The sequence below is a fragment of the Sciurus carolinensis genome, chromosome 16 (assembly GCF_902686445.1).
Source record: "Sciurus carolinensis chromosome 16, mSciCar1.2, whole genome shotgun sequence".
Taxonomy (NCBI): Eukaryota; Metazoa; Chordata; class Mammalia; order Rodentia; family Sciuridae; genus Sciurus; species Sciurus carolinensis.
The window spans coordinates 58,425,068-58,438,021 of NC_062228.1; the positions used below are offsets into that span (position 1 = coordinate 58,425,068).

At 55.3% G+C, this 12,954-nt stretch overlaps 2 protein-coding genes across 5 annotated transcripts; both read left to right on the forward strand.

The window, feature by feature from the left end:
- Positions 1 to 247: 247 nt before the first annotated feature.
- On the forward strand, positions 248 to 10,421 carry Prmt1 (protein arginine methyltransferase 1). 4 transcript variants are annotated; one of them, XM_047529935.1, is made up of 11 exons: positions 279 to 379; positions 2,793 to 2,846; positions 3,397 to 3,498; positions 4,306 to 4,461; positions 4,604 to 4,667; positions 6,331 to 6,473; positions 7,153 to 7,240; positions 7,336 to 7,451; positions 8,262 to 8,412; positions 8,754 to 8,875; positions 10,191 to 10,421. In XM_047529935.1, the coding sequence occupies exons 1-11, from the start codon at positions 344 to 346 to the stop codon at positions 10,272 to 10,274; spliced, it is 1,116 nt and encodes a 371-aa protein (XP_047385891.1). In that variant the 5' UTR covers positions 279 to 343; the 3' UTR covers positions 10,275 to 10,421. The 4 variants fall into 4 exon arrangements, with proteins under 4 accessions (XP_047385892.1, XP_047385891.1, XP_047385895.1 ...); XM_047529936.1 differs by lacking the exon at positions 2,793 to 2,846 and having other exon boundaries at positions 248 to 379; positions 10,191 to 10,420; XM_047529939.1 differs by lacking the exons at positions 279 to 379; positions 2,793 to 2,846 and adding an exon at positions 3,055 to 3,152 and having other exon boundaries at positions 10,191 to 10,420.
- An 85-nt stretch (positions 10,422 to 10,506) lies between these two features.
- Adm5 (adrenomedullin 5 (putative)) lies at positions 10,507 to 12,632 on the forward strand. The gene is made up of 2 exons (XM_047529940.1): positions 10,507 to 11,993; positions 12,208 to 12,632. The coding sequence occupies exons 1-2, from the start codon at positions 11,926 to 11,928 to the stop codon at positions 12,425 to 12,427; spliced, it is 288 nt and encodes a 95-aa protein (XP_047385896.1). The 5' UTR covers positions 10,507 to 11,925; the 3' UTR covers positions 12,428 to 12,632.
- The last annotated feature ends 322 nt before the right edge of the window (positions 12,633 to 12,954 follow it).

Consider the following 12,954-nt stretch of genomic DNA (forward strand, 5'->3'; position numbering starts at 1 on the left):
ACTTTGAGGCGGTGCTGGAGGTGGAGGGGCGGGAGCTTCTGGTTGCCTTTGCCCAATCACCAGAAGGGCTTCTTGAAATAGACAGGCAGTTTTGCCCATCCCAGTCTTCTTCAGGGGGCGGGGCCGGGAACGATGAGCTGGGTGGGCCCCTGACATTTGATAGGCGTCTTCTCCGTCCAATTACTACGCGGTATTTTCAGACGGGCCGCCTCCATTGCCAATGAGACTTCCTGGCGGGGTTGCGGTGGGCGGGCCGTGGACCCTCCGGTATAAGGCGGTCCCGGGGGAGTGAGGAGAAAGGGGGGGGTCTCGGCGGCCGGAGGAGGAGTAGTTGCGGGTGAAGATGGCGGCAGCCGAGGCCGCGAACTGCATCATGGAGGTGAGTGCCGGGAGTGCCGCTGGGGGCGGGAGAAGGTTTAGGGTCGGTGTTTTGTGCCTCCGTTGTGGGGAAGGGGCCCCAAATCGGCGAATTAGGGCTAAAGGTCCCCAACCTTACTGAGGGAGCGCCGCATGTCCCAGATCCAGGGATATCGTTTGAAGTGTCGCGGGGGGGGGGGGGTAGCTTTCAGGGCTTTCATCACCCTGCCGAACTGAGGGTCTCATCTCCCCTCCCACGTGGAGGAGGGCTGGGGGCGCTTCCGGCCGAGCCCCCACGTGGCCTCGGCGCGGTGGGTAGGGAGGGGGTGTGCCGATCCCGGTGGCCCGGCGGGCTCCACGTGCAGGACAAAGGCCCCGCCCCCGACCGGGGGAGGGGCGCCTGGGGGGGCGGGGAGGAAGCTGCGACCCTCCCTCTTAGGTCCCCAGCCCTGCTCCTTAGGGGCCCGGACTCTCACCTTGGGCCAGGATTTGTCTGGGGAGACGACATAGGGAGACTTGGGAGAGGCAGTGCTTCTCGACTCTCAGCAACCCCCTTCCAGGGTCTGGGGGCTTCTGCTGGGGCACCGGTTCATGTTTCATGTACCCCAACGTGGGATGGAAGGAAGACGAAAAATTGGTCCCCCAACATTCCCCTTTTCTTTCCCTGGATTCTCCCCGGTCTGGGGCTTTAGGAGCTGGAGGACAGGGGGGATGGGGCATGCCCCTGTGACCTCCCTTTGGGTGGTGGTGGGGCATCTAGACAGTAGAGATCCTTCCCGATAAGGTGCCTTGCACCCCCTTGTGGCCATTTCTGAGGATGTGGGAGGGACATCTTTTTCATGGGGCGTGGCCCAAAACCCACCTTCTGTTTGGAGCCCTCTCAGATGGGCAGAGGGAGGGAAGAAATTGTGATGGGTTAAATATGTATGTAGGCTGCAGGCTTTGCCTCCTCCTGGAGTCCTTTCTCTCCCTGTGGCATTCGTGAGTGTGGGACCTCCCACTTCCCCAAGTCCTGTGGGGGTCCTGAGGCTGGTGCCTGAAATGGTTTCCAGTGAGATTTGGTTCTTGTGCAGCCCTGTGGGGGAGGGTCCAGTATTGTGTTTCAAGCCTTCTTGGGTCAGGGGTAGGTTGTCTGATGGTGGTATCCATGGTATTGAGAAATGGGCCCTAGAGAGAAATCCCCTCAGCAGCCTCCCTTCTTACAGGCCCCTCACTGGTTTGGGAGAAATGGAGGAGGGGCTTGAAGCCCAGCAGGTCATGGCCTGTGACTTGGCTTTTCTTTTTTCTTTTTCTTTTTCTTTTCTTTTTTTTTTTTTTTTTTTTTTTTTTTTTTTGCGGTGCTGAGGATTGAACCCAGGGCCTTGTGCTTGACAGGCAAGCACTCTACAAACTGAGCTATATCCCCAGCCCATTTGGCCTTTCTTGAAGCTTTGGTTGGTGGTCACAAAGAGACATAATCAATGGAATTTTGTCCTTCTGCCCTTTATCTTGTAACATTCTCTGGATGGGGAGGTCAGTTCTTGAGACACATGCTACATGCCATTGGGGGCAGCTCCCAGGGGTCACCCTTTGAGTGTTTCCCTGTTAGTCATGTTGTTCCCCCCACCCCCACAACCACCACCAGGGGCTATATGAATATGATAAATATTTTTCCCAGAGGTTGTTTCTACTTGGCTGCACACCTGACTTCAGGGCCTGGGGTGGGTGTGTGAATGGAGGATATGGACTCTGATTTCCCAAAGCACATTCTGGAGCCCTGTCATTTCCCAGAGGCTCCTGAGACAGGCTGGGTCCTGGGATGCAGCCTTCCTAGGAGGGAGTAATGAGTGAGGAGACAGGTTCCACCTGGCTTACTTTAGGCTTCCTGAATCCAAGACAGGAGCCAGCCTCTGGGGTCCCAGCTGTGGTGGGGGTGCCTATGTATCACACCTCTTTTCTGGAATCCTCTCAGACAAGAGACTGGTTTGCAGAGGTGGCAGGTGCCCAGAGTACATTCCCTGCCAGCCCTCTCCCTCCAGCTATTCATGGCACCCAGGATGGGGGTGTATGTCAGGAAGTGTCACCTAATCTGGGGGGATTAGGTGATGAGGGGGAGTGACAGCTGGCAGTGCCCATGTGCCTGGCTGTGCCAGTTCCTCTGGTCTGGATGGGGCGGGTATGTGGTCAGCTGCCTGGCCAGAGAGGGGCTACATGGGGTGGGCCGCCATCTCTCCAGCCACAGCTGGGATAGGAGACCCCCTTACTTCTCCCTCCACCTCTCCCATCCCTTCCTGAAAACAGCCCAGCCGCTTAGCTTGTTCCCTCTGCCTCCACTCCCCATGAAGGAAAAGCAAAATTGCAGGAAACCCACTGCCCCAAAGAGCCTGGTCCCCTGGCCCGGCCCTCCCCCAGCCACTCCCAGTAGCTAATCCTTTCTCCCTGTTACTCTCTCCTAGAATTTTGTAGCCACCTTGGCTAATGGGATGAGCCTCCAGCCGCCTCTTGAAGAAGTAAATATCCTTTTGTGAGACCCCTCCCCACCTCCACATAAATATATCTTGCCACACATCTGGTCCTTCCCAGAGGCCTAACCATGATCCCTCTTGCTTCAAACCAATTTATCCCTTGCCCACAAAACACTTAGTACAAGCCCCTCCAGGTACTCCCCAGCTGGCCCCCCCAATACTGTGGCTACTTCCTTAACTCCATCTCCAGCCCCCCTTTGCCCTTCCCTGTGTCTGCCCCAATTCTGCCTTCCCTTCCCCTCCCCAGCTGTGGGCTGAGCTAGAAACGGGGGCAGAGAGTCTGGAGAGATGGTAGGCGTGGCTGAGGTATCGGGGTACTCCCCTGGATGGTGCTCTGGGGTGGGTCCTGGAAGTGGAAAATGGGGTTGTTAGGTGTGGGGGATCCCAGGGAGGAAAGATGGCAGGCGGGGGCTGTAGGGTTGACCTGGTATGACTGGGAATTCTATAATACTCTCAGGGGAAAACAGGGACCCAGAGGTTTAAGAGGCTGTGGTGGGCCCAGATTTGACCCACATTGCCATCCGCCCTCTCCCAGGTTTCCTGTGGTCAGGCAGAAAGCAGTGAGAAGCCCAATGCTGAGGACATGACGTCCAAAGATTACTACTTTGACTCCTATGCCCACTTTGGCATCCATGAGGTGAGTGTGGACTGCCCCTATGGCTGATGAATCTTTAGGAGGTTTTGGAGGGGTGGAAGTTAATTTTCCATGCATGCTCACGCCCTCCCTCGGCATCCTGCCATTCCTCTGCCCCTCTACTGCGCCTGCGAGGCCCACAACACAGGTCGCGGTTGCCTTGGAGACCTAGGTTAGCCTGGCTCTCTGCGGGCCGCTCTCCAGCAGCTGGGATGGGAACACGCATGCGCCTGCATGCCAAAGACCTCAGCTGGAGGTCAGGGCCTGTGGGCCCCTGCCGCCCTCTAGTGACTGGCACGGGGGCTGCACCCCAACTGCTAGTGCCCTGAGGGCTTCCTAGTAACTTTAGATTGAGAATGAAGTTCCCAAATACAGCTGGAGTAGCATTCTATAATTGACCATTCCCTTCTGCAGCCTTTTGTAAAATTTATAGTTGGGGACTAGGGGTGTAGCTCAGTGGTAGAGTGCTTGCCTAGCATGTATGAGGCCCTGGGTTCCATGCCCAGCACTGCAAAATAAAAATTGTACTAAAATATACTTAACATAAAATTATCACCTTAAGTGTGCAGTTTTACTGAGGCATTTTTAAGGCTTTGGATCAATGGGGCTTAGGTGGCAATGATAGAATCTGGGAGTTTGGTTCATTGAGTCTGATTTTACAAGTAGAGAAATGGGCACAGAAGGGCAATGATTTTTGCAAGATGTCTGAGGTCTGGCCCTGTGCACTTGTCAGTGTGTTGGAGGCCAGGGCACTGTTTTCCAACTGAGGATGTGGCCCCCTCACAACGGCTTTGTATCCCCTGTCCGCAGGAGATGCTGAAGGATGAGGTGCGTACCCTCACATATCGCAACTCCATGTTTCACAACCGGCACCTCTTCAAGGACAAGGTGGTCCTGGATGTGGGCTCGGGCACAGGAATCCTCTGCATGTTTGCTGCCAAAGCCGGGGCCCGAAAGGTCATTGGGGTAAGTCTCCTAGGTCACTGGGTGGGCCTGGGCCTGGGGGACAGAGAGGGGGCCCATGGGGGTTCAGGGACTGGATGGAGGGGGTTGGGGGCCAAGGATGGAACTGGGGGGGTCTCACCCTCCCTTCTTCCTGGGCCCTCAGATCGAGTGTTCCAGTATCTCTGATTATGCTGTGAAGATCGTCAAAGCCAACAAGTTAGACCATGGTGAGCCCAGGAAGAGAATGGGTTTGTGGGGATGGAGTGGGAGATTCCAGCTTCCCCAGGGCCCTCAGGAAAGAAGTGGGAGACCATGACTGCTCCTTACCTTTGGTTTTCTAGGCTGCCAGCAGCCTGAGAATCTGTTTCAAAGTTGCAAGCTTAGTGCCTCATTCTTGAGTTGGGTTATTTGTTTTGTTTTCACCGGGGATAGTGAGGAGCAAACCCAGGGGCAATTTACCACTGAGCCACATTCCAACCCTTTTTATTTTTTGAGAAGGTCTAGCTTAGTTGCTGAGGCTGGCATTGAACTTGTGGTCCTCCTGCTTCAGCCTCCCTAGTTGCTGGGATTATAGGCATGCACTCCATGCCTGGCTGTAGCACCTCATTCTTAAAATTAGGGTAGAAAGTGTCTTCTAATTTCTTGAATGAGTTATAGAGTTGTGGGAAGTCTCCCTTGGGCCCCTTGGCTGTCCTCTGAGTTTATAATTACTGCCTTCCAGAGACGTCTATATCTACAAGCAGCTATATGTGTAAATGCTTCTGTGTTCACCTGCATAGTTTTTACACCAATAGCATCCCCCACCCCAGTACTGGGGATTCAACTCAGGGGTGCTTTACCTCTGAGAAACACACTACCTCTTTTATTTATTTTGTGATAGGATCTTGCTGAGGCTGGTTTGAACTTGGGATCTTCCTGCCTCAGCCTTCCAATTAACTGGGATAACAGGCATATATCACCCTGCCTGGCCACAAATAGCATTTCACACAAGTCTGTTCCTCTTTGGGTTTTTGTTTGTTTTTTCCTGCTTATTGTGTAGTTTAACACATTTCAAGATGTTGAGGCACTTCTTTGTGACAACTGCTCCATCCACACATACCCAGCTCTTTTAACCAGTCTGCTATGGGCTTGTAACCTTCTCTGAAGGTTTCTGCCTCTCAGCACATATTATCCTTTCACATCCAAACTAGTGTTTGTGTGAAGTCAACAGTAGAATTCTTGGGTTAAAAGTATGAGGTCATGTGTTGGACTCACATTGCCAAATGCCTTGGTGTTCTGTCAGCAGGGACATGGGATGGGGACCTGAGAAGGTGACAGGGTTTCCAGATGTGCAACCTTCTGGGAACTGGAATGATGGGGTGTTATTGTTTTGTTTGCTTTTGTAGTACTGGAGATTGAACCCAGGATTGGCGTGTGCTAGGCAAGCACTCTGCCATGAGCTACATCCCCAGCTCTTGTTTTTTCTTGGGAGGGGAAGAGGGCTTAAGAGACTACCATAATGCAGCCACAAGTACCCATCACTCAGCTTTAAATATACTTTCCATTTAAGGCAAGGACCCACTGATTATTCACTTGATACCCAGGTCATATAAAATGTCTATTCCTGCCTCAAAAATGTCCAGAGTGAGTGCTTGGGTTGTAATTCAGTGGTAGAGTATTTAGCGTGCATGTGCAAGGGCAATGCAAAAAAAGCTCAGAGTAATAATATGAATATAGTTAAGACGTTATGGTTCTGCTAAGGTTTTTAAAGATGTCCCAAGCTAACCCCCAGCCCTTTCTCTTGAAGGCAAGGTCTGCCCCAGGTGGGGTCCCAGGCTGTAGACCTCTGGAGGGAGGGGAGCTGGCTGGCCTCCCTGGGGTTGAATGTGGTCACCTCTGTCCACCCTGCAGTGGTAACCATCATCAAGGGGAAGGTGGAGGAGGTGGAGCTGCCCGTGGAGAAGGTGGACATCATCATCAGCGAGTGGATGGGCTATTGCCTCTTCTATGAGTCCATGCTCAACACTGTGCTCTACGCCCGTGACAAGTGGCTGGTGAGGCCCCAGGTGGGGCAGGCAGGTGCAGGTCCCCTAGCTGGTGTCCAGAGAGAAAATCCAAACCACACCAAGTGTTTCCAATAGAGGATTGCATCAAGGCTTGATTGCATACATGTTGGAAAGCCAGCAGCACAAACCAGGTGTGACAATGACAAGGGAGGAGAGAGCGTCAGAAAGGAGTCAGTACTCAGAAGAAAACGGTGGCGGGGCAAAGGGAGCAGGTGATCCCAGCACTCAGGTCAAAGCAGGAGAGGAGACTGAAGGAAGACTGGGAGAAGAGCATTCTGGGCAGAGGGAACAGCCACTACAAAGGTCCTGGGGCAGGAGTGCACTCGCCACGCAGATAAAGGACAAGAGCAGTAGGAGGTGAAATCGGAGGGGAGAGGTGGTAGGGCAGGTACACATCTTGCAGGGCGTTTTTGGGTCCCCACAAGTTTTCCTCTAGGAGGTTCCAGGAGGTTCTAAGGATCCCTTGGGTGCTCTGATGCCCTCTTACGACCCTGTGGGGAATAGCCTTGGGTGAGGGTAGCAGTGAGGGCAACTGAGGAGTCCAGGTGGGAGGCAATAGGGGCTCAGAGCATGGTGGGCACATGGGGTGGACAGACACCAAATCAGTGAGGTTCCGGGGCAGTGCTGGCACAGCCCCCACCTTCGTGCTTACTCCACCCCTCTGCAGGCACCAGACGGCCTCATCTTCCCAGACCGGGCCACCTTGTATGTGACGGCCATCGAGGACCGGCAGTACAAAGACTACAAGATCCACTGTGAGCTCAGGGCCAAGTTGCTGGTGGGGTGGGCCAGGTGAGGCCACGCCCTGGGCTTCTGTCGGCTCACCCCTCCTCCCATCCTGCCTCCCCAGGGTGGGAGAACGTGTATGGCTTCGACATGTCCTGCATCAAAGATGTGGCCATCAAGGAGCCCCTAGTGGATGTGGTGGACCCTAAGCAGCTGGTCACCAATGCCTGTCTCATAAAGGTAGGGGGGTATGTCTCCCAGGGTTAGAACCAAAGAAGGGCCATCATCTGCTCATCACCCTGGGACCTCTGAGCCTGCCTGGCATGTCCACCAAAGGTGGTGCTAGAGGCCCAGAGAAGCCACTTCATCTGTTAAAAATCTTTGAGCCCTGCCGTGCGAGCCAGGTGTAGAACTGGGGGCCTCACCAGCACTGCACACAGTGGGCCGTCCCTCCATAGGCAGCTGGAACGTAGCACGTGTGGATGGCACAGGAAGCCAGGGCCACAAGTGAGCCGAGACTGCACAGGGAACCACAGAAGCGAACACCAGGAGGGCTGGTGTGGATTGGGAGGATGCTCATTAGAGGAGGAAGAGTCAGGGAAGGCAGGGACCCCACCAGCCAGTTCTCAGTCCCCTGAGAACAGTGGGACTCTGGGAGGGTTCTCAGCAGGGATTTGACATGATTAGATTGTCATTGTCTTCAAATGGTCACATCAGCCGATCTGTAAAGAACCATGGTGAGTGAAGGCAGAAGCAGTGACCCGTTAGGCTGCCACTGCTGAGGGGGTGGCGGTGCCTGGCCAGGCAGTGCAGGGGGAATATGTGGGTTTTGGACAGGGTTAGAGTCTGGATGTGAGAAAGGGACAAGGACTCTGATAGATGCCCCAGGTTTTGTGTCTGATCACTGAACTGGATGTTGGGGAGCAGGAACAGGCAGGATAAGAAGTGAATGAGCTGACGCCAGAGTCAGCCCAGGAAGACCAATGGGGAAGGGGAAGCCATAGAGCCATGCCCTATGTAGGCGTGGAGCTCATGGGCCCTGTCACACAGGAGGTGGACATCTACACCGTGAAGGTGGAGGACCTGACCTTCACCTCCCCCTTCTGTCTGCAAGTGAAGCGGAACGACTACGTGCACGCACTGGTGGCCTACTTCAACATCGAATTTACTCGCTGCCACAAGAGGACCGGCTTCTCCACCAGTGAGGGCCCACCATGGTGGGGGCAGGCGGGTGGTCCCTGGCCAGCCTTGAGGTTTATGTGTGATGGAAGTGAGCAGAGGGAACCCTCAGCCCCGTTTCCAATGCTGGCTTAGGAGTGATCTGGGTGCTGTGCCATCGTTTCCTTACTCACAAAATGTAGACAACATTCCCTGTCTCCAAGGTTTGGTGGGGATAAAGCGATTCGTGGCCAGTGCTGACCATGGTCAGCATGCAGTATCCTGTCATGGGGTTGCGTATCCAGGCAGAGTTCAAGGCTCCAGGATGGGAATGGGCAGTGGGCCAAGGCTAGCCACGTGTGGCTGACCCACCTCCGCCCCCAGGCCCCGAGTCCCCATACACGCACTGGAAGCAGACAGTGTTCTACATGGAGGACTACCTGACGGTGAAGACGGGAGAGGAGATCTTCGGCACCATCGGCATGCGGCCCAATGCCAAGAACAACGTGAGGCTTGGGGGATCTGGTGGGCGCGGGTCCCCATGCCCCTGAGCCCATCTACACAGTAGGATTTTGTTGAGTTCCTATCAATCCAGGTCCTGGTGACCCAGACTTGATAAGGCTGAGGGCCCCATTCTTGATAAGGGAAACATCGATGTGGTATGTGCCAGATGAGGTGGCCTCTGTCAAGCTGGAAGTGGGGTCAAGGGTGAGAGGTGGCCTGAGGTGGAGATGCCAGGGCTTCCTACCCAGTGGTCACCATTGGGGTATGGGATATGAGAGAGAAAAGGAAGATTTGGGGGTTTTCCTCCCTTTTTCCTTCTGAGCATCTGGCAAGATGGAGTCATCAACCAAGACTTGGGTCTGGGGACAGGTGTGGGACACCATTGGGAGGCCTAGCATGGCCAGTCTGAGACTGGGAGGATGAAGGCTCTGGAGTCTGGGGTTGGAGGAGTGGTCTGGACTGGACATGTCCATCCAGGGCTCTGGGGCGTGAGGCTGGCAGGGAGCAGCCCAAGGTCACACCTGTTTTCTAAGTCGGTGGTGTAAAGCAGCCGTGCTCAATAGGGAGGGTATGTGCTGCCCTCCATCCCCCAGAAGATGCATGTCACTGCAGGGAGACAGTTTTGGTTGTTACTACTAGAGAACTGCTCCTGGCATCTCATGGGTAGAGGCCAGGGATGCTGCTGTGTCCCTACGGTATTTGGGACAGTCCTCACAACTCACAACAAAGAATCTGGCCCCAAATGACAGTGATGCCCAGGTGGAGAACCCCTAAGATTAAAGTGACAGATACACAAAGAGAAGAGGAGTCATTGGGAGGGACCATTGGTGACTTTGTCCCATCCTTGCCAAACATGGCCAGCTGGGTGTGGGTGGGGCCTTCCAGGAAGCTCGAGGAAGGGGAAGTGGTGGCAGTGGTTGGGACCATCAAGTTTAGCTGGAGGACAGGGGCTTAAATTTTCCATGTTAAAAAGGAGGAAGAAACAGCTTACCAACAGGACCAGTCATGATGGGGAAATGTGACTCCAGAGACCAGCAGTTTCTAAGCCCTGGCAGACTTGGCTGGGGACTTGGGGGCTTGAGTATGCCCATGTGCAGCTGTAGCTGCCACTTGAGTCAGGGCACATGTTGGGGTTGGGACTGTCAGTTGGCATCATCCACGTGGAGGCGGACTAAAAGCAGGATCCCGTGGAGAGGGTGCGGATAACAGCCTACTCTGAGGGCTGGGGATGCTGGACTATGCCAGGCCTGCATCCTGCTGCTACCTCATAGTTGGGCCCTACCTGCCCTGCCCCTCATGGCCTCCCTCTCCCCACAGCGTGACCTGGACTTCACCATTGACCTGGACTTCAAGGGCCAGCTGTGTGAACTGTCCTGCTCCACCGACTACCGGATGCGCTGAGGCGACACCGGCTTTCTCCTGCCCTCGCCGGGCCGGCCCTGCACAGGCCCAGGGGCTGCGGCGTTCTTAGGCGATTTTGGGGTCCCCCTTCCTCTCCCTCCCTCTTGCAGAAGGGGGTTTTAGGGGTCTGGGCTGGGGGGATGGGGAGGGCACATCGTGACTGTGTTTTTTCATAACTTATGTTTTTATATGGTTGCATTTACGCCAATAAATCCTCAGCTGGGACCTGGTTCGGTGTCCTGGGCAGAGCCGGTTGGGGTTCTCTTCACAAGTACTGAGGTGGCAGCCTGAGCAGCTGAGAGGACAGGGACTTGGTGTCTGGGACTCCATCCCCATCCTGTTTCTCCAGGCTTCTGGCTCCTCTCCTGTGGTCTCTTGGGGTCTCTGCCCTCCAAGGTTCTCCTAGGGTCTTTGTCCCCACTCTTCTTGTGCTGGCATTGGGCAGGGCTTCTGCTTTAGCTTTGCTGGGCTGAGGGTGGGGTTGGATTCCCAGCAGAGCTGGCCCTTAGGCTTCCCAGAAACCTGTCCGCCCCTTCCCAGCACCACATTGTTCCTCCCTGGCTGTTTTTTCCTGTCCAGGACCCTCCAAGGCCAAGCCAGGCAGGGTGGACTGGAAACAAGTGGGCCCATCCTTCAACAGCTGGGGAAACTGAGTCGAGAGGGCACAGGGTTTCTTGGTGGGGGTATGCCCCTGCTTCCTCCCCCAGCTGAGCTTGGAGCTTGGGTTTGGGGAGTTGCCTTCCATGGAGGTCACTGGGAACCGGCTTTAAGGCAGCAGGACTCATCCGTTTCACAGAGATGAAACTGCTCTCCTTATACCTCCCCATTTTGCCTCGCTGTCGTCGTGGTGTCTACACCCGCCCTTCCACCCCAGCACTGTCCACCCAACCTGGATGACCAGGACACTTAGCACAATTTTTATAGCCCTGGCTACAGGTGCTTCAGTACAGCGGACACCCTACGCCTGCGGGCACGACCCCGTCCCCCTGACCCCTTGCACCTTAGTTCTTTTATGTGTGTGTGTATTTTAGCTGTGGGTGTACACAATATTTTTCTATGTGATGCTGAGAATTGAACCCAGTGCCTCAAATGCTAGGCGAGTGCTCTACTGCTGAGCCCCAGCCCCAACCCGCACGTTAGTTCTTTTTCCGGGTTATGCTAGGGCCATACACCCCTTTTCCACTTGACCTACGTTGCTGGTCTTTGCTCTGCAACCCTGGCCAGGGAGACTCCAGGATCCCTTCCCGCGTGCATTAGGCAGCTCCTCATAGGTGGTGTGTATGAAGTCGTTTCCCAGCCCCCATCCGCTTTCCAGGAAGTACACTCTGTCCCTATTCGCAGGTGTTAGCTGCCCCGCCCCTCTTTCCGACGTCTTAAGGGGGTCTAGGGCGTAGCGCGGTGGCGGGTCTGCACACGCAGGGCTCCTCACCACGGTATTGGAGGCAGGGGTCCGGGTCGAGTCCTGACTTTGGCGTGGTGTGCCACTTGCGCTCTGAAGTTTTGGCTTGTTTTCTCTGGAAGTGGAGACCCGCCCTGATTCACACTCCACAGTGGGCGCTCAGAGGGTTTATCCGGGAAGGCGCCCGTGTGACACCCCGAAGGGGCAGCTTCATCCACTGGTTTCCCAGACCTTGACCTTCCCTGCCCCGAGATGACCGCCCACATCCTCATGCTGTTGCTCCTCGCCTTTGCTCTAGGGGACTCGGGCTCCGCAGGCAGGTGAGAAAGGCCAGGTAGCGGTCGGGACCGGGAGGGGAGAAGACCCTGAGGGGTGTGTGACCTCTTCCAGTCACGGCTTTCCGCAGCTGCGGGAAGGTGGGCGATCTGTAAACGCGCCCCGCTGGTCTCGGAGTTCAAGGTGTCCCTCCCCGCACTCACCATTTCTGAAGTGGGTTCTGCTTGAACCTGGTCTTCTCCTACGCTCCCTCCCCAGGCGACTGTGGCACCAGGTACCCCAGCACCGCGGCCGCCTCTGCTCCCTGGGCACGTGCCAGACGCACCGCCTGCCGGAAATTATATACTGGCTGCGCTCTGCCTCCACCAAGGAGGCCTCGGGGAAGGCTGGCCGCGAGCCCCAGGACCCTCACAGCTACGGGCGCCGCCGGCGCGAGGCAGGAGCCCTGCTTCAACCCCAGGACCCAGGTCGGCAGTAAGGGGTCCAGGGCAGTTCCCAGCTTACTGGGTGACCTCGGGCACGTCTCTGCTCCTGCCCTGGCTTCAGTGTGCCCACCTGTGTACTGAGGCTACTACTCCAAGTTTTTTCTCCCCACTCCACCCCTGATCTTCACTTTCCTTTCTCTAGACTGCGACTGGGCTGGACCCAGGTGCCGCGACACCCAACCTGGTCAGAACACTAACGTTCAGAGCTTAATAAAACAAGAGTTTCAAGTTTATCTTTGCTGGTCTGTGCCCATTTTATACTCTCAATCTGAGCCCGATTTCTAATACTTTTCCTTTCTCTCATGGAAGTCCTTCACACAGTCTAACTTGAATCCAATCCGCTGTAGCGCCTTCTTTGGGCCAAGTCAACCCATACACCTTTTCGTGGTTGTATGGGTGGTTTTGGTGGGCCGACCTGACCCCAAACATCTCCTCCCTCTTATTACTCTGTACTCAGAGGTGGGCTGTGAGTTCTAAACCAAGCCTCGTTCTTCGAAGAGAAAGCAAAGTAAAACGCCAA